Raw genomic sequence first — 19,771 nt, 5'->3', positions numbered from 1 at the left:
AGCTTATGTGCTACTACTACCATTGCAATTTTTCTCCTAACGTGTAGAGTCTACACGGATCTAGTCTTAGCATTTCAGCGAGAAAGTCAGAGGATATAAAAAGGGGTAATACCCAAACATTCGCATGTAAAGGTATCGCATAAACTTTTTTTGCACCTTTTCTAGATCATTTAAGTGTATGGCATCTTTGGGTCCCCATATTACCCAGCCACTCTCAAGAATGCTACGAACCATAGTAAAATAAAGCATTTTTATGACTGCCATATTAGAAAAAGATTTTGCATTGCAGATTACAAAATCTAGCATTCGTATGGCAGTTTTGCACACCTAATCGAAAGAAATCGAAACGAAAGGTCAGGCGTGTATCTTAAGAATATTATAATATGCATTAGATTTTGTAATACTTTTATGTAAGTTTGCTCGCGATCGTGAAAAGTCTTTAACCCTCCCGCACTGGACTGGAAGGGGGGTAATACACAACCCCAAGCGAGAGTTTTGTGCGATATCTAAGTTGTTTTTTTTACATCACCACAGTTGCTTCCCAACTTCCTCTTCCCATCTCCTTACCCTCCCCACTTCTTTCAGCCTAACAAAATACACCAATCGGGGTTGCCATAGTCTCATTGGCTCCAGACGGTTGGAAATAGTTGAGACATAAAAATAAAAAAATTATCCAGTTACTTCTTTCCAATACCTAAGAAATAACTCTCCCAAAAGCCACAGCAGTAATGTTCTTAGTTATGATCCCATAGGGCTGGGTGACTTATTGGTTAAAACACGTGCGCGTGGGGTTGAAGATACCCTACATAAGCAGCTCTTGAGCGTTCCATTGACATTGGTTCCGTTACGTTGAAGTTGGTTAAGCAACAAGCCATTTGGACAGGTGGAGAGTCCGGACAATTCTAGGTAAATTCAGATGTATGGCAAGAGTACCTTTCAATTACATTATCAGGGCCAGCCCTGTGCAGGCGCAGTTGGAGCAGATCAGTCCAGGTGCGGATTTGGCATGGAGCCAAGGCGATGATAATACCTAACACCGATACAGCATCCTTGAGGTTTTTACTAGCGTCAGACGCCGTTTGGCTGAGAGCCGACCCGGGACATTATAGAGAATAATCAGTATTGAATAAAACAATTGTAACATAATTAAGAATAATGATCTTTTATTGAGCTGTATGTCATATAAAAATGTATAAAAATACAACAATGCTTTTCAGAAATGAAAAATATTGAAGATTCCCTATAGTGTTTCAAAAGAACATAATGGTAAAAATATTATAAAACTCGATAGTCATGAACCAGCTGTCGAGGAATCGGCTGGAACTTCATTATATCATTAACCCCTATTGTGCGGCTGGCTACATTTGCAGTCCAGTAAAATTAGCGCTACCTTGATTTACACTGCAGTGTGCAGCTAGGTTTTAGAAGCTTTTAACGCATTTCGTTACTGTCCATGAAAATTCCAAAGTAAAAAAATTGATTTTGTGTAATCACTTCTATTATTTCAAATAATATTAAATTTGGCTCCAAGTTAAACATTAAGAAACCAATCAAATGCAAATCTCAGAAAATAAATCGAGTCCAAAAATTATTCTTATTTGATAAATAATTATTTAAATATGATTGTAAAATAGTAAAGTTTTTCTAAAATATGTGTTTAGTTCTTATCTATAACCTAATTAACAAGGTAGATTTAACATTTTTTAAAACTGAGAGCCGGGTTGGATCATAATTTCTTTATAATATTTACATTGAATTCCTTAGACAGACGATATTTGGCATTCAAGTTTCAAAAGCTCAATAGAAATTTTGTTTAATAAAAAACGATACAATATAATATACAGGGTTGTCACAGGAAAAACTAAACCCTTGCACACACTTTCCACAAATGATCATCTAGTCAATTCACATTATGCAAGTGCATTATATAAGCATAATAAATACAAAACAATACAAGACCAACACGTCAACTCACCAGAGATCAAATGGGAAAATAATTCACCGACTCCAGATATTTTCATATCAGAGGGTTCGGCTCGGTAATATTATTATTTGTATTTTTTTTATATTATGTAGTACCATATGAGTGGTAAGATCTTTATGGACAACCCTGTATATGTATTATATTCTTAAAAATTTCTACTCTTTCAACAAGATTGATAACTCTGATTTATCAAATTAGAATATGAGGGTAGGTACTATTTGCAAAGTCTCATTAAATGGATGTTATATACTAACTATATTTGCAGGTTGTAACAATGTCAATAGAGAATAAAAAGAATATTTTAAAAAATATTACAAACAATAATTTTTGTTTTTGAGAGAATCACATACAAGATGGCAGCGAGTGGAGGTGAGCGGTTTCGCAAGAAATATCCAATTACAAACGTAATCCCCTAGGTAAGTAAGCGGGATCAATCAATTTTAAATGCATACAAAATAAAATATTAAAATACTATAAGAATAATGTACCATTCGCAGTACAAAAAAATATAAAAAGTGGCCATTACCAACTCTATCTCAATCTGTGTACCAAAAATCATGATTTTTTTTATTATCTTCTTAACTCTTGGTGTGCTGTCGCAAAATATTCGCCGTGCGTCAGCTGGTTCCATTTACGTCATACCAACTTACCAGATAATCTGTCCATATATTTATAAACACACATGATCTAGTGTATTTAGTTTCCTTAGTTATATTCAGAGAAACGATTTTTTTTTTAATATTCTTAAGGATACGCTGGCATTTGAGAGGTTAATGGTAATTTTTAGAATTCCGTTTTTATATTTTTTGATACAAAAGAAAAGCTTATAAATAACGTATGAAATATGCTTATGTTACAGATGTGCTCGCACAAGTCTATGTTCACTTGTGGAATTTCTTGGTAGAGTCTTTAGCCATGTCCAATAGCGTCTGGGCGGGTTTGAAGGGCGCTCCATACAAGGAAGCGAACTCGTCCATCTTGCTGACCAGCTTCCCTGCTCCGTATGCGTCCACCCATCTAAACAAAGAACAAATGGTTATTAAAGTAATAAGAAACTCAATAATTTGCATTAGAATAAATGGAAATTTTTCGAAATTCTAAATATTACGTCCCTAAAAATTTCTTGTTGAGTGGTTGTTTCATAGAATTTAAACAATTCATCAAATTTCAACGTTCATTTATGAATTCTGTGAATGTCTTATTCAAGTTCTAGGCTCACGCAGATACGTAACTTACATACGGCGTATTTTATTAAGGCAGGGTTGTTTCACAAAATTTAAACAATTCATAAAATTTCAAAGTTAATATTCAAGTTTTTATTCACATACTGTGAAATAACCGGCCCATGGTGAAATATTAACAGAACTTTAATAAAACGTTCATAGAACTTAAAAAATAACTTTTAAATTTGAATAATTGTTCAAATTCTCCGAAACAACCCATCCTTGGTAATCTAGTCATAATATTGGTAAAAGATTCAGGGACTCATAATATTATTATCTTTCATTGCAATCTCAAATCCAAACATTTTGTATTAAGGCACTATGTCGTGTAATATTTTGAATCGAGCCGCCATCAATAACACTCCTTACGTAGATGGCGATAAGGCTTAAATTCCCACTTAACACCATCCAGCTGTTTTGATTTAGGTAAGAAAAAAACATGGCCATTTATAGAAAGTAGAGAAAAGTCTCCGAGCAATGCAGGGTAAACGTTAGTTAGTGAAGTCTCCGATCAATGCTGGGTACACGTTAGTTAGTGAAGTCTCCGATCAATGCTGGGTACACGTTAGTTAGTGAAGTCTCCGATCAATGCTGGGTACACGTTAGTTAGTGAAGTCTCCGATCAATGCTGGGTACACGTTAGTTAGTGAAGTCTCCGATCAATGCTGGGTACACGTTAGTTAGTGAAGTCTCCGATCAATGCTGGGTACACGTTAGTTAGTGAAGTCTCCGATCAATGCTGGGTACACGTTAGTTAGTGAAGTCTCCGATCAATGCTGGGTACACGTTAGTTAGTGAAGTCTCCGATCAATGCTGGGTACACGTTAGTTAGTGAAGTCTCCGATCAATGCTGGGTACACGTTAGTAAGTGAAGTCTCCGATCAATGCTGGGTACACGTTAGTTAGTGAAGTCTCCGATCAATGCTGGGTACACGTTAGTTAGATAAGTCTCCGATCAATGCTGGGTACACGTTAGTTAGTGAAGTCTCCGATCAATGCTGGGTACACGTTAGTTAGTGAAGTCTCCGATCAATGCTGGGTACACGTTAGTTAGTGAAGTCTCCGATCAATGCTGGGTACACGTTAGTTAGTGAAGTCTCCGATCAATGCTGGGTACACGTTAGTAAGTGAAGTCTCCGATCAATGCTGGGTACACGTTAGTTAGTGAAGTCTCCGATCAATGCTGGGTACACGTTAGTTAGTGAAGTCTCCGATCAATGCTGGGTACACGTTAGTTAGTGAAGTCTCCGATCAATGCTGGGTACACGTTAGTTAGTGAAGTCTCCGATCAATGCTGGGTACACGTTAGTTAGTGAAGTCTCCGATCAATGCTGGGTACACGTTAGTTAGTGAAGTCTCCGATCAATGCTGGGTACACGTTAGCTAGTGAAGAATAAAACATGTTTTGAACCCAGGTAACATTTAACCTATGTATTCTGTGAAATAATGATTTTATTTTTTTATTACGTAATAATTTTGGTACAATAAATCGGTAGGTAGCTTTATTTTTAAATTCCTTTCATAAGTATATCATTGTGAAAATTTAATGATAATATCAACATAATGGTATACATAAAACAGCATTAAAATATATAATATCAACAATGCACAGTAAATAAATTGCTAAGCACTAAAAATAAAATAATCAGTGAAAAGCAAATTATCGAGTTTTCACCATAATAATAATAATTTGGTGACTGTAATGGCAAAGTTTTATTGAAACATAACAACACGGCGATTAAACTGTTTCAAATAAGAACACAACAATAGCACTGGCAGTAGAACTGAGCAATATCAGTATTGTGATTATTAGATCTTTGATTACACTGCATTTTTAGCATTTTCTAAATAAATAGTCTGTGACGTTTAAATAACCGATATTGATGATGCCATGTAACAAAAAAAAATCTTTATCATAAAATGACATGAATAATTTTTTTTAGTGTGAATACGGCATAATCGTCCCAACTATCTGGAGCCAGTGAGACTATGGCATCGACAATTGGGGTATGTTATGAGGTTGAAGGTAATAGGGGGGGGATGGAGATGAGGATGAGGAAGGTGGAAGAGTAGCTGGCTATTCAGATCTGGTCACCAAACACGGCTAAAGCCATTTCAAGCAACGCTTTAATTCTGAATGGTGGTCACACACCAGGGCAATACTGAGAGTGTCTTCCACTCTGGAACATGCTGCATGTATAAATGAATTACTAGTCCTTTAATGGCACGCAAAAAACTTAACTACAAATTGCTGGCAGAGTAAAAACTTATCTACAAATCCTGTATTGGGTAAACAAAGTGCAGACTTGTTTCAAAACTTATAATTATAAGAATATTTTGTCACACTATTTAGTTATACACTTTTACAAATGTGCGTAACCCTATTCGTAACTAGTTTTTTTGTTTTGTTTCCATCACTTCATGACTTTATATCACAGGACGTGTATGACAAATGTGTACTACAAGCGAAATCAGCTTTTTGGGTTTACAGACAAAACCTTATTTTCTCAAAAAAAAGCTTTTTCTGCTTAAAGACAAAACTTTATTCCCTCAAAAATAAAACAGACATTTTTTCACATGTCATCATCACAGGTCATTCAGCCTAGTAACCCTCTCCAACTCTGCCTGGTCGAAAAAACCACCAGAAACCATAATGCGGTCTTGTCCAAATATGGTCAGGAATAGCTGGCTAAAGTATTTAAGGTATTTTCCCAGCATGCTATGGATTAGTATGATGAAAAGGGGACTTTGGACAATACCTGAATGGTCCTCCTGTGAATGGGGGGAAACCAAGTCCAAACACAGCTCCGACATCTCCCTCCAGGGGACTGTCGAGGATCTTTTCTTCCAAGCACAGCACTGCCTCATTGACAAACCTGCAAAATACAAAATTATATTATATCCACAGATTCAAAACAAAGTACATAACCAGATTGTTTAAATTAGGTCAACTAATCTTAGTTGACTTCATCGCATTACTCACACAGATGCGTAACTTACATACGGCGTGTTTTATTAAGGCAGGGTTGTTTCACAAAATTTAAACAATTCATATTTCAAAGTTAATATTCAAGTTGTTTTTATCCACATACTGTGAAATAACCGGCCCATGAACTTCAATACATAGAACTATCACAAAATTTGAACTTTAACTTTGATATTTGATGAACTGTTCAAATTCTGTGAAACAACCCGTCCTTCGACTTTAATAAAAACAAAAACAATTAATGATCCTTTCAAAAATTCAGAGTTCAAAGCCAAAGCGTATTGAAGTTGGTTATATAGAATGTATTTTGGTATGCCGAATATTTTTTTATTATTAAAATACTGAAGGTTATTAAAATACAGCTTATTTGAATGCGATAATCTTCAGAACTGAATTGAAATGCGTAATAAACAATGAAAGTATATGCGCTCTTAGAATATTATAACACAGTGAACATAAAACTTGCTGTCCCTTTTCCGCTAGTCAAAATAAGTATGCGTAAACAAGACAAAGGGATGTTCCTTGCCAGCAGAAGCATATACATTCAATGCTAAGCTTTTTTATTGGAGTCAACTCTGCATATCTCTTAGAGCTTCATAACCTCTCCCCCTCACTCATTAATGAAACATGTATAAGAAAGTGAGTTCTCAGCGGCATCTTTAATACAAATAAAATGTGTGATTATGTACGTACCTAGAAACCATTCTGAGTTGCATGTCCTCTTTTGAGTTGGCCCCCTTCGACACCAGGGCGTACTTCTCTTTGAGGATCTTGAGGGCCTCCTCGTTGACATCCCGGTTCTTGGATCCCTTCTCGTAGACGTACAGACCCTTTCCAGACTTGCGACCCATGAACCCAGCTTTCACCATATCGGACATGACATTGATGTTGCCGCCTGCGAATCTTTCTCCAAATGCCTACAAATTAGACATTAGTGGCATTATTTAGAAGAACTTACACTCAAAATATCATCATTTCATACAGTGATTTTAAGTGCAACATAAAATGTGTTCCCAATATACTAAAATAGCAACAACAACAAAAATGATTATTTTCTATGTATCCAGCGTTTTAGGGTCATATTTGTCATATGTATATGGGTCCCCTCCAGCATTTGAGGGCCATATATGACTGGGCGTCCAAATTTTATAAAAGCATTTTTATATTTTTTTCTATGATGTGGAAATACTTCATTTTGCAGTGTGTTTTTTTAAAGTTACAATAAATAAACACACATGTAGTTTAATATGGGTGTGTTAACAATAAACTTTGAATGATAACATTGTTTTCTCTCGTATGGGTGCAACAAGAGTTGGAGAAAACCGTAGCACAGAAGACCACAAAATTCTCTCATACAATGTTTTAATAAATACTTATGATAAGTACTTTTAAATTTATTATAAAATAGTGCGATCTGCATATTCGGCAGTTGAAGGGTAAAATGATGTAACATAACAAGAAATAAGATTCATACCTTAGCCAGATCAACAGCAATGTGACTACCCACATCAATTCCAACCTCATCAGCCAAAGTGGCGGCTCCTACCGGAAAGCCAAATGACTTGCTCAGCTTGTCCAGCTCGATGGGGTCAACTCCCTCTTGGAGCAATCTAAAAGAAATTAAATAACTGTTAAACAGAACTTAAGTCAGTCTGAAGAAATCTTCCTACAGAGGCAACTAATAATCAACTCTTATGTAGTCTCACGTCACGATTACTGTAATGGCATTTATTCCAGCCTTTCAAAATATCAAACTGACAAACAGGCGCGGCTCATAACCGGAGTCTCTAAATATTTGCACATTTCAGAACACCTTCGTAACCATCACTGGCTCAAGAATCCAGTATAAATTGTCCTGAATGGTGTTTAAATCCGTCAATGAAATGGCCCCACCTTACACTTCTGAACTATGCGTCCCGGAAAACACTAGTCTGAGGCAGGTAACACTTGGATCAGCAGCATCATCAACTATAGGCAGACTGATGGAACCTAAGCACAATCCAAATACTAAGTTAGGAGATCCCACTTTCGAAGTTTCTGGGCCTAAGGTTTGGAAAAAACTCCCTCCAGAACTGAGATGCATAACAAGCTCAGCAGAATTCAGGTCCAAATTAAAAACTTGCCTTTATGAGAGAGCTTACCCTTAAACTAAATAGTACACCTACCAGAGAGTAGCATTTTTGTATAGCCTATAATATATACTATACATATACTATACACACTTTTCTTATTGGATTTACATTTTTGAAGCCTTACACCTCAATCTGTCTCGTACCGAGACTTGTAAAACTTCTCCAATCTCCTTGGAATGATGTTGTCATAATAATATTTAGCTAAAAGACTAATGGGATCACCAATTAGATAATTAATACAAACTAGAAACTCTTATGTTTAGATTAGTACTGACCTGATGGCCTCGCTGAGCATGGTGGACAGGATTCTGGTGGTGTAGAAGCCGGGTCCGTCTCCCACAGTGATGACCACCTTGCCCTGCTTCAGCCCCACGGCCACGGCTGCTGCGCTGGTCTCCTTGCTGGTAAGTGGGTGTGTGATGATCTCCAGCAGTTGCATCTTGTCCACAGGGGAGAAGTAGTGCATTCCTGAAAAGATACATTTGATTTAAGTGATTTAATACTTACTGATTTATTTATTCACTCAATAATAACAATGTTGAAAATAACACCTGAAAACATGACACCCTATCATGATAGATTGTTCAATTATTTTAAAACTGCAAATTATAATTTTTTTTAAAACTCTTTGGACCTGTTGTTTCACAGAATTTGAACAGTTCATTGCAAGGTTAAAATTCAAGTTCTGTGAAAGTTTTATTGAAGTTCTGTTATTATTTCACCATGGGCCGGTTGTTTCACAATACTTGGATAGTAACAGTACTTAAATACGACTTTTTAAATATGATTAATTGTTCAAATTCTGTAAAACAACCCGTCATTCATATTTTTTGATAAATTTGTCTCAAAAAGTTTACAGTAGCAATGAGCAGGATAAATGGCTGAGAGGATGGACAAACTGCTGGAATTTACAAGAAAAGAAAGTTAGACGGAAACAAGTGGCAATATAGAGCCTTAAAGAGTGGAAACAGCTTGAGGGGGCCTTCACCCAACGATGGATATACTGGGTTAGATGATAATTATGACACCTGCACCAATTTACTTATTTATTCTTGAAACTATGGATAAAATAAATGTGCACTCACCAATAACTTTGTCTGGCCTGGAACTGCCGGCTGCGATCTTAGTGATAGGAATGGCACTGGTGTTGGTAGCAATGATACAGTGTTTGGGGATCACCGCCTCCAGCTCCTTGATGACTTTATGTTTGATGTTGATGTCTTCAAATACGGCCTCAATGATCATGTCAGCGGACTTGAACTTGCCGTAGTCCAGTGTGGGCAGGAGGTTAGACAGGTACTTGTCCTTTTCAATTCTGACAAAGATAATAAAAGTATGTATTAATATCAATAGCTTTTTTTGCTTTTTTTTTTTTTTCCGAGACCGAGTTATCTTGGTTGCACCGCGTACAGTCAAGAAAACGTGGGTATTATACCAGCTATTTAGCACAAGATCAGTTGACAAATTAATTATAAAGCATACTTTCATGGGCAGGTTTTATTAATAATTTACGAACATAAGATATACGTATTTGTATTTTGTATTTATATTAATTCAAAAGTCCCATTCGCCAGAATCTTCTTCTTCAATGGCGCTACAGCCCATTTCGAGCCTTGGCCTCCTTTAACATGAGCCTCCACCGCCCTCTGTCCTCGGCCGTCGTCTTCCAATCTGCAACATGGAGTAGTCCTCTGGCATCTTTCCTGACATCGTCCTCCCATCTCAGCCTAGGTCTGCCCGCCTTTCGTTTGCCTCCCGGGTGTCCTGTTAAAACCTTCTTTGGTACACGTGTGCTTGGCATTCGGTGCACATGTCCGGCCCATCTTAGTCTTTGGAGCCGTAAATGAGTAGAGAGTCTGGGAGCTTGGTAGATGTCATATAGCTCCTTATTGTGGCGGATTCTCCATGCCTCTCCCTCTCGCACCGCTCCTAAGATTCTTCGAAGTACCTTTCTTTCGAAGGTGTCCAGCCGTTCCGCAGACTTTGCTGTCAGTGTTCCCGCCTCACATCCATAGGCCAAGACCGTTCTAATAATTGTTTTGTACAGGGTTATTTTGGTTTTCCTATGGACGTTTCGGGATTTGAACACTGGCAGCAACGCGAAGTAAGTGTTGTTTTTTTTTTTTTTTTACAGTATTACCGCACAAGAGTCCCAACTGCTCCCGTCTGGAGCCAGTGAGACTATGGCATCCCCAATTGGGGTATGTTGTGAGGCTGAGGGTATTGGGGAGGGGAGGGAGATGGGGAAGAGGAAGGTGGGGAAGTACCTGGCTATTCAGATCTGGTCACCAAACACGGCTAAAGCCATTTCAAGCAACGTTTCAATTCTGAATGGTGGTCTTACACCAGGGCGATACTGAGAGTATCTTCCACTCTGACTCTGTTAGCGGCTGTGATGCGCTTTCTTACTTCTACTGGGTCTTCGTTGTCCTGCGTTATGATGGAGCCCAGGTAGGCAAACTCTTCGACCACTTCAAAGTTATAGGAGTTTTTAAAATTCACTTTATCTTTTATTCTGCGGTGTGGGGTTCTGGTTTGCATCATGATTTTAGTTTTGTTCTCGTTGATTTGCAAGCCCACCTCTCTTGCTGCAGTCTCCAAAGGGTCAAACACCTCTCTTACAGCCTGTAAGGATCTTCCGACAATGTTAAGGTCGTCTGCATATCCAACTATTTGATTGCTTTTGTAGCAAATGTTTGAGTCGGTAGCAATCATTGTCTTCCTCACGACGTGCTCCAGAACAATATTGAAAAGAGTGGGAGCTAAGCCATCACCTTGTTTCAGCCCCTGGGAGACGTTAAAATCCTCCGTTGTTTCACCTCCTATCCTTACTCGACATCGTGAACCAACCATCGTTGCTTTTACAAGCTTGACTATTTTGGGCGGTATACCAAAATTTAGGAGTATTTCATATATTTTCTCCCTATCTATACTGTCATATGCCTGTTTGAAGTCAACAAATAGTTGATATATGTCTATATCGAATTCCCAGCATTTTGTCAGGATTTGTCGAGTAGTAAAGAGTTGATCAGTGGTGGATCTCCCCCTCCTAAAACCTGCCTGATACTCTCCCAGCAAGTTCTCTGAATGACGTTCTAGTCTTTCTTTCAAAATCGTTGTGAAGCCAGAATCTAGTGGGACCGTAATGTTGTGAGAATAAAAGAAAAGAGGTTGTATAAGTTACAAAATTTAATTGGCGGTTTCTGGCAAGGGTGATAACAGAGATATTTCACTATTTCTGGAGCTTAATGCTAGAAGTGCCTATATCAAATTTGTGGATTGCTAAGGATTGAAATAAGGGACGTTTTAGAGTACTATGATACAGATATAAATGTGTAAAATGTCAACATTGATGCAGGCTTAGTATTCCAGGAGAATTAATGCGCAGTTACTGAAAAATCATCAGTTTTGACAGCTAATTTTTATCATTTAAAAAAAAATAATTTCATATTATAGAAACAAACAGTACACGATTTACAGAGATGAAACAATATACAGGATTAAGATACTTCATGTTGGGGTACCTATGATATGTTTCCTTGTAATGTCTGCTAAGTGGTGTGTTTATTCCTTAATTACCAGGTGATGTGTGTAGTATATAGCTGTGTGTGAGACGTGTGAAATGTATGTGTGAGTGAGAGTGTGTGTGTGTCTGTGTGTATGCGCATTGAAAAATTTAAATTATTGACATGATACCATGTTTGAATTTGGGCAGTGAATCCGAAAAAATGTCAATGTTAGAGTTAAGACAAATATTATTTAGAGTATGAAGAGCTTGGTTAATTGGTGAATTAGATGCTTGGTTAATTGGTGTAATAAAAGAATAAAACGTTTATCTGCCTTATCTGTTGTAAACATGATCTAATATATTGATTTTTGATCTAAAGACATTGGACTTATGCACTATCAAAATGGCTAAATATACACATACTAACAATGCCTTAAGCAGAGGTTCCTAACTTCTTTCGGGACACCTTTTTACAAAAGCCAAGTGACCGCGACCCCAGTGTGGGGGTAGGTGTCTAATCCAGAGCCAATTGTATGTCATATATATTCAGTGATCCTGTGACAAGTCACCGGAACAGAGTAACTGGGAAAGGAATTTCAACTATCTCTAATATGAACAGCTCATATTTAAAGAGTTAGTTATAATATGTGTTAGTTATAATAGTGGCTGCCATGCACCCAGAACAAATCAGCAAAAACCATACCAGATGTTAGATTAGATTAAGTTATGTTTAATAAAAAGACCAATAGACACTTACGCAGACATCTTCTTCCTTTTAACCGAGTTGCCGAGTCCAGTTTGGATCTGCCCCACTCCGCGGTAAAGGCCAGCATTGTTGGTGTCCTTGAGGATGACGTTGTAGCCCTTGTCAACGCTGACGTGGGCGATACCCGCGCCCATCAGGCCAGCGCCCAGAACTCCAATCTGCAATGCGCAATACATCATCAGCCATTTCTGGTACATGCTCTTTCCTTTTTCCTCCATTCTCCCACACCCACCATACTCTTCAGTCACAGATCATTCATTCATTTATTCAATGTGAGAGGACTTACAGTTTGTGTTTTGGTTTCCGGGTTGCCGAACCTGTTCTTCTTGCACTCAGTTTGTCCTCGGAAGAGGCCGATGAGTCCCTTGGACTGGGGGGTCTGCGTCAGCACTCCAAAGCCCTGGGCTTCCGCTTCGTATCCCGCCTTGGAACCCTTCTCAACTCCAGTCTTGATAACTTCTAAAATCTGGAAAACAATTACATATTTTACTTCTATAAAGTTTCTCATTTGAAATTTATCATTATTTTATTCAACCCCACGTGTCATTCACACAAAATGGTGTACATTGGTACGGTAAAACTCGCTACGCACAGAATTGTAAGTAGCAAGTTCCATCGTGCCCGTTAGTCAGTGTGAAGAAGCACAAAGTGTACCTACATGTATTTTGAATGAATGGATCTGAATGAATAATAAATATGCCGAAATAAACAAACCTTCAGAGGAGCCGGGTATAATCCACCAGACATCTTCAAGACCTGAGCCTTGGCTTTTCCGAACACCTTTTCCCGGACAAACTCAAAGTCCAGAGCGAAGGCGGTCACCTTCTCCACCAGGGACTTCTGGGTACGGTCAATCTTGATTTTACCGTCGGCGATATCTCCGGCTATCCTAATGGCCACTTCCTCGAGATATCGGAGGTTCGTTTCTTCCTGTGGCGCGAGACCTACAAACATAACATAATTGCCTCAATAAGGGCATACAAATGTTGGGATTTATAACTAGGTTAAATAGAAATTTCAACAATATTTCACCATTGTTTCGATAGCTTATCCGTAGGTAAAGTATATTTTCAATTTATTTTGGTAACTCGAACCTATGAATAGTGGCCATATATTCGATAAATTAGCCGACTTTTCTACCTTTTGCGAGTATTTATTTATTAATATACGTTATCCTATGGATAAGCTATCAAGAGGATGGTGAAATACCCCCTGTTTGTACTAAACTGTTATATTTTGCCTTTTTTAGAAATATACTTGAGTACAATTTTCCCATCTAGAACCCACATCATAATAATCATGTACAAGCTACTGAAAGAATACAAAATAAATTCTTATATTTTCTTTGTTTTAAAATGGCATTCCAGCAATTGTACAACACTCTTGTAAATTATATGAATACACTTAATTGTCGAACAGAACAATTTTCAGTGCCTTGGTATTTTTATAAATAATTTCTAAATTAAGCAGAATTGCTAGCATTGATAAGCTTTCAGATTTCACTATGTAGTACTAGAAGTCAGGATTTATTGCAGTATAAAAATTGTGGGACTAACTACATTATTTATTCTTCCTCATTGCCCAGAATACTAATGGAGGGAAATATTTATGCTTGGTCAGTGGACATCTTCAATTTATCACTAAACAAATTGTTACTGTGGCAATTCAGTTCTGTATAATACATACTGTATAATTTGTATTAATCGTATGTAAAAGCCCAAAAAAAAATGTTAGTAAATAAATAAAAATTTAAATTTTATTTTTTTAGAATAACTTAATGAGAAAAACCTCAAATTGTAATATTTAATTATTGAAGACAATATTAGAAATTCCTAAACGAATATTTGAAACAGAAAAATCAGAAAAAGATACGGTCACATCTAGGACTCGAACCCAGGACCCTTGCCGGGGCACCGCTCTACCAACTGAGCTAATGGGACCCTATCTCCTTCGGTCATATTTAACTGTATCATACTTCGATAAGAACTACCAACATTGCCTTCATTTTTCTCACCGCATAATTTATTAGCTGATATCTTTATGTATGATCGCAAGATTCAACTCGAACTAAATGCAATCTAGACACTATATTTCGCCATTGTATAATCAATAAATGCAACTTTCTAGTTGAAAGCCAAAACCAAACTAGGGAAAGCGCAATATGGAGTTTGGTGAAACTTTCAAAGCTAACAAATACAATGTTTTATCTAAAAAAGGGTTGAATTTTGAATACGAAAACAAAAGCATTCTACACTGTTTTACTAGTAGATATACGAATTCCATTAAAAGCAAACGGTTGGAGAAATGCAAGAACAAAAACTTCAAAATTTACCATTAACTATCGTAAAGTAAAATAACATTTAATTTGCATCTTGTTGCAAGTTCCAGCACATACTCGGCTAATCTCACTCACACTCGTCAAACTCCGGAGGTCACGCGGCATCAAATATTCTACTATCGCTGCCATCGATATACCAATTGTGGCGCACAAAGATAGTCTTGTTTTAGCGTAAGTTCTTGGATTTTTACCATCAGGGGGATTGTGTTTTGGTTTTTTTTTATATGAAGTACTTTGTGCTGATTCTATAATGCACAACATTGGAATATCGGGTTGCTCTTCAATCGTATTTTTCGATCGCGTATATTTTAAAGGCAGTATTTTAATGTTTATAGTGTACTAAAATCAATATGCAAGTTTGTCTTATTTTCCCATCTTTTTAATGGGTGTTCACTGCACAAAAGCACTTTAAAATTAAACCGCCACTCCCTATAATATATGTAGGTATGATTTAATATAAATTAAAATACTATTTTTACAAAAAACAGCTTTAACGCAGGGGGTGTATCGCTGTTTCTTAAATTCAAACCATGCCAGCGTGGCGGGCCTTAATTATGTTGGCTTAGTAAGAAAAAACCGACATAGTGTACTAGGCCATCATTTCAAATTATAGAGAGGGAAGGTGAATTTAAATGGTAATTTTATATAAATGGACAAATTTCATAATTATATGGAAGATTGGAGTCGAGTTCAGACTTGAAGAACGGAGGGAAAGCAATTTTACGTAAGGCTTAATAGAAGAGAGTATATGTATTTGTTTAGAGAAGGACAAAAAAAAAAGTGATCTAAGGTATAATATCTACAGCCGATTAATATGTATCCAAAAGGGTAATATTAGTCAGAAATGTAAAATGACCTGGTCCCAGAGGTGCGACCAGCAAATCAACGATGCCCATCCTCTTGGCTCTATCCGCACTCAATGACTTTCCAGTTAAAGCCAGGTCCAGAGCTGTGGGGATGGACGTCAACAGAGGCAATCTGCAAATCAAAAATACTGTTACTCAACCACATTCTTTTCATTTATTCCAAAACACACTCTTTGTATATTGACACTGGATTGATTTAGCTCCTTCCTATGTTTCATTAGACAATTCTCTTGAATTGTCTAATGTAAAACCAATATCTCAGAATAATTACTATCTTAGATTTGATAGTTGATATAACTGGGGCTAAAGATAATTAATTCTAAGATTGTAAGCAGTGTTGAATTACGAACATTGATTTGTTTTGTCATCTATAGTAAAGATATATAATATAATAGTCAGTAATCAAGTATGATTTATTGGACGTATTGAACAGAAAATAGGTTGGTGTGATTAATGTGAATAGCATAGAATGTGTAGATCATCCTGTACTTATCAGGAAATAGCAACATACATAATTACAAATAGTGGTGCATACCTTTGGGTGCCACCGCCTCCAGGGAGCAGGCCGAGCATGACCTCCGGAAGGCCAATGCTGGTCTTTTTGTCCTTCATGGCGATGCGGTAGTGGCAGGCGAGGGCCGTCTCCAACCCCCCTCCAAGGCAAGCCCCTTGAATGGCGGCAACATACGGCTTCTTCGACTTCTCCATACGGTCAAACAGCTGCTGTCCTATCATTGGGAAAAAAAATAGACTAAAAGAGCTAGTAATGTATTGCGTTCATCTACTGAAGAGATAAACCTATATAAGTGTGATCTATTTCTATTCGAAAGAAAACATATGATGCCAATAATTTACATAAGACCATTCATCTGCCCCCTGACCAGACACTTCCGGGCCACGGACACTCCCGGGTCAGTATTTCAAAATATCTGGTAAATTTTATCAGAGATAAGGAAAAATTGAGGTTACTTTGGACACACAAACACACTCACAACATGCTTCTATCGATTTATCTCTCCAGTGATAGGTTACGTAAATATTCACCACACATCCATGCTGGAGAAAACTATTTTATTATAATATGGAAAAGCTTTTCAGGTGCATAAAATGTCGCTACAGAAAAATAGCTTATTTATAGGACTACATCTCTAATAAAGTTACTCACCAACTCTGGATACGGCCGCCCCCTCCTCGGCAGTCTTGCATTTCTCCAGCATGGAAATATCAGCTCCGGCAATAAAACATCCGGCTTTCCCTGATACAAGGACGGCGGCTTTAATTGCAGGGTTGGACTCCACTTCGCCAATGATGGTCCGGAACTCCTCAATGAGGGCTTCATTGAGAGAATTTACCTAAAATGATTATGAATTCATAAACTTAGCTAAAAGTATTCAGGCAGTTCCATATTTTCTTATAATTTTCTAACACCAAAGGTTAACTTGATAGGAGTCTAGTGTCCAGGAGTTATAAGTAGTATGTAAAATTAGAGAAAGAAGTCCCATCCATTCTCTTGTAAATCAAACATGATTAAATGTCAAGAAAAGCAAAAAGGGAGAGGTGCAAAACAAAATTCACATGATTGGTTCCAAGGATACAATCAAGAATCACTACTCATGTTCTGTTTACTTGGGCCCAGAAGTTTTAGGCCTAAAAAAATTTGTCACTTTTTAATTCCAGAGGAAATATTTCACTTATTTATCTTTGGATGTTATTGAAGCATGTAGGCAGCAGTGCGCCAATTGACACTGGCAATACAAATAATATAAAACACATTTTATAATTAAAATATTTGACTGTGACAAACTGGCAAAAAGGAGGTAAAAGTCATGGAAAAAGTAAGTACCTACAATTATTGTAAGGTATAAAAATCAATTTACTTTTATATAACCAAGTTTTTTCATTAATATTTGATTACACAGTGTGATTGGATTTTGATCTTTCCATACAATTTCAATTGTTTCTACCATGCTTACAATGTCAGATTACAACTAGCAAAATCTTGGCAGATATCATTATTATCTAATAATACATTTATTTTAAGATATATAACTGGGTGTAAAACAATAAAATAAAATAATATTGCTTTGTCGAGCATTTACATTTTGCAAAACATAAGAATTTTAGATTTTTATCTTTATTTCTATCCAGACGAATACTTCATCATCATGTTGAAATAATTATGGTGAACTCGTAATTAACTCAAATTCTACAACTATACTTAATATATTATTATAAACAAAACTCATTTGAATTGTGAATTCTATCAAATAAATTGCTTATGTAAAATGATTGAATTTAGAAAATTGGGCTGTCTTGAGGTATGCGATATAGTTGCACAATGTATGATGGATTAATTGATGAATTAGATAAATAAACTTACCTTGACATTGGGTGAATTCAGGCTAATAACGTATACACCATTGACGATCTTACATTTGGAGTGAACCTTTTCATTTGCAGCAGATGCATATAACCTCGATTGGGGTGCTGAAATCAGAATATTTTTAAGATTATTATTAGTCGTCCATAGGTCACCCACCACATAAAAAATATTTATTTACAAAATGTGGATATCAATGTAAACGTGTCTGAATATTACCGAAAGCCGGATTAAACTTGATATTGCTTTGGGATAGGCGATTGAGAGCACCAAAAAACCTAATGTTTGACATCGCGCCGCCTTTTGAAAACCCTGCTGATTTAACTATCGACAGCAGCCGGCCAAGATAATATATTAAATAATATTTTAGACTTTTCGGACTTTGTTCCCATCTGACGTAACTGACGTAAAGTCAAAATCAGTGTTGCCAACTCGATTTTCAAAATAAAGCCAGACGTCTCCCGAAAAGGAGCTGAAAAAGAGCTAATACCTTAGACCGAAACAGTGATGGTATGACCGAATTTTTTGTAGATTTCAGAATGGATTTTTATGGGGAATTCTTCATTTGCTCAGTACTGGATTCCACACAATATTATTTTGTATCCATGGGAAGCGGGGGGAGGGGAGTGGCTAGCGAATTTCTGGAAAAATATATTCCCCACAATATTTTTAAAGGGATTTTTTTTGGGTTATTCCCCACGATGTTTTTTTGAATCCGTGGAGGGTTAGTTGCTAGGATAAATAATTCCCCAAAGAATATATCAAATTTCCCTAGCATATTTGAAATTTCCCCAGAATTTGCTCTACTTTCGTCGAAGATTTCATAATTTCCCTAGATTTTTGTACCTTTCCCTTTCTCTGAAAAATATTTTTCTCCTTTATTTTGTATTAAAAAGGAGATAGATTATCTGAAAGAGCTAAGAAGATAACCCACTTTTATTGGAGCTGCCGGCCTCAATTTAGAGCTAAACATAGCTTTAAGGAGCTGAGTAGTTGGCAAACACTGGTCAAAAGTAGAGTTGCTCCACTTAGCTCACTCATAATATTATTATGGCCAAAGTGAGTTAAAGGATAATTCCGATTTCTACACCTTAAACTTAGATAACAGTAATTAATTGATTAATTTTACAAGAAATCTGTTTTTCTTGCGTTGAAGACATTTTATAAAGATCATTATCGCCAGCCATTGACTAAATACATCAATGTCGCCAGCAAAATAAACCGCCAATAAAGCAATCGAAACAAATAATAATTAGAACAACCGAAAATAAGTTTATATAAATACAAAATGTTAATTTCAAAGACTAATATCGCACCTCAAAAGCGATGATAACTAAACACAGTGACAATTCAACACACTTTTAAAAAGTGATATAAAGTCATTAGAAACGATAATTTTTTTTTACCTAACCTAACCTACATAACCCAGTTAATAAAATTTTTGTTTCCTCACTTTCCATGACTATATATAACTTTTTAAAGATATGATGATTTATCCGGTTACCATAAAAAATATATGTCTCTACTTATAAAAAATTGTTTGGTTTATAGTTTTATTTAAGCCATTTGTACATACAAGATTACAAAT

At 36.6% G+C, this 19,771-nt stretch overlaps 1 protein-coding gene across 1 annotated transcript; it reads right to left on the bottom strand.

Moving 5' to 3' along the window:
- Nucleotides 1-1,143: 1,143 nt before the first annotated feature.
- Nucleotides 1,144-18,591, bottom strand: Mtpalpha (monolysocardiolipin acyltransferase Mtpalpha). Its single transcript, XM_089631458.1, has 14 exons — nt 18,403-18,591; nt 18,184-18,290; nt 16,969-17,155; nt 16,339-16,531; nt 15,794-15,915; nt 13,314-13,543; nt 12,886-13,065; nt 12,591-12,757; nt 9,411-9,640; nt 8,601-8,793; nt 7,668-7,803; nt 6,887-7,110; nt 5,967-6,083; nt 1,144-3,001 (listed from the first exon to the last, which is right to left on the bottom strand). Exons 1-14 carry the CDS (start codon nt 18,473-18,475, stop codon nt 2,866-2,868), a joined length of 2,295 nt encoding a protein of 764 aa, XP_089487584.1. The 5' UTR covers nt 18,476-18,591; the 3' UTR covers nt 1,144-2,865.
- Between the last annotated feature and the right edge of the window lie 1,180 nt (nt 18,592-19,771).

Source organism: Hesperophylax consimilis, chromosome 4 (assembly GCF_061612785.1).
Source record: "Hesperophylax consimilis isolate HC1 chromosome 4, BYU_Hcon_1.0, whole genome shotgun sequence".
NCBI classification, from domain to species: domain Eukaryota; kingdom Metazoa; phylum Arthropoda; class Insecta; order Trichoptera; family Limnephilidae; genus Hesperophylax; species Hesperophylax consimilis.
The sequence above is the reverse complement of the archived record's forward strand: the minus strand, read 5'-3'. Positions and strand labels throughout refer to the sequence as shown.

Bases quoted from the DNA above. Each gene is read 5' to 3' on its own strand.
- Mtpalpha (XM_089631458.1), bottom strand. From the start codon at position 18,475: ATGTCAAACATTAGGTTTTTTGGTGCTCTCAATCGCCTATCCCAAAGC. The intron at 16,532-16,968 runs GTGAGTAACTTT...TCCCAATGATAG, and splicing joins GGCGGCCGTATCCAGAGTTG to GACAGCAGCTGTTTGACCGT. The intron at 12,758-12,885 runs GTAAGTCCTCTC...TGCGCATTGCAG, and splicing joins CGGAAACCAAAACACAAACT to ATTGGAGTTCTGGGCGCTGG.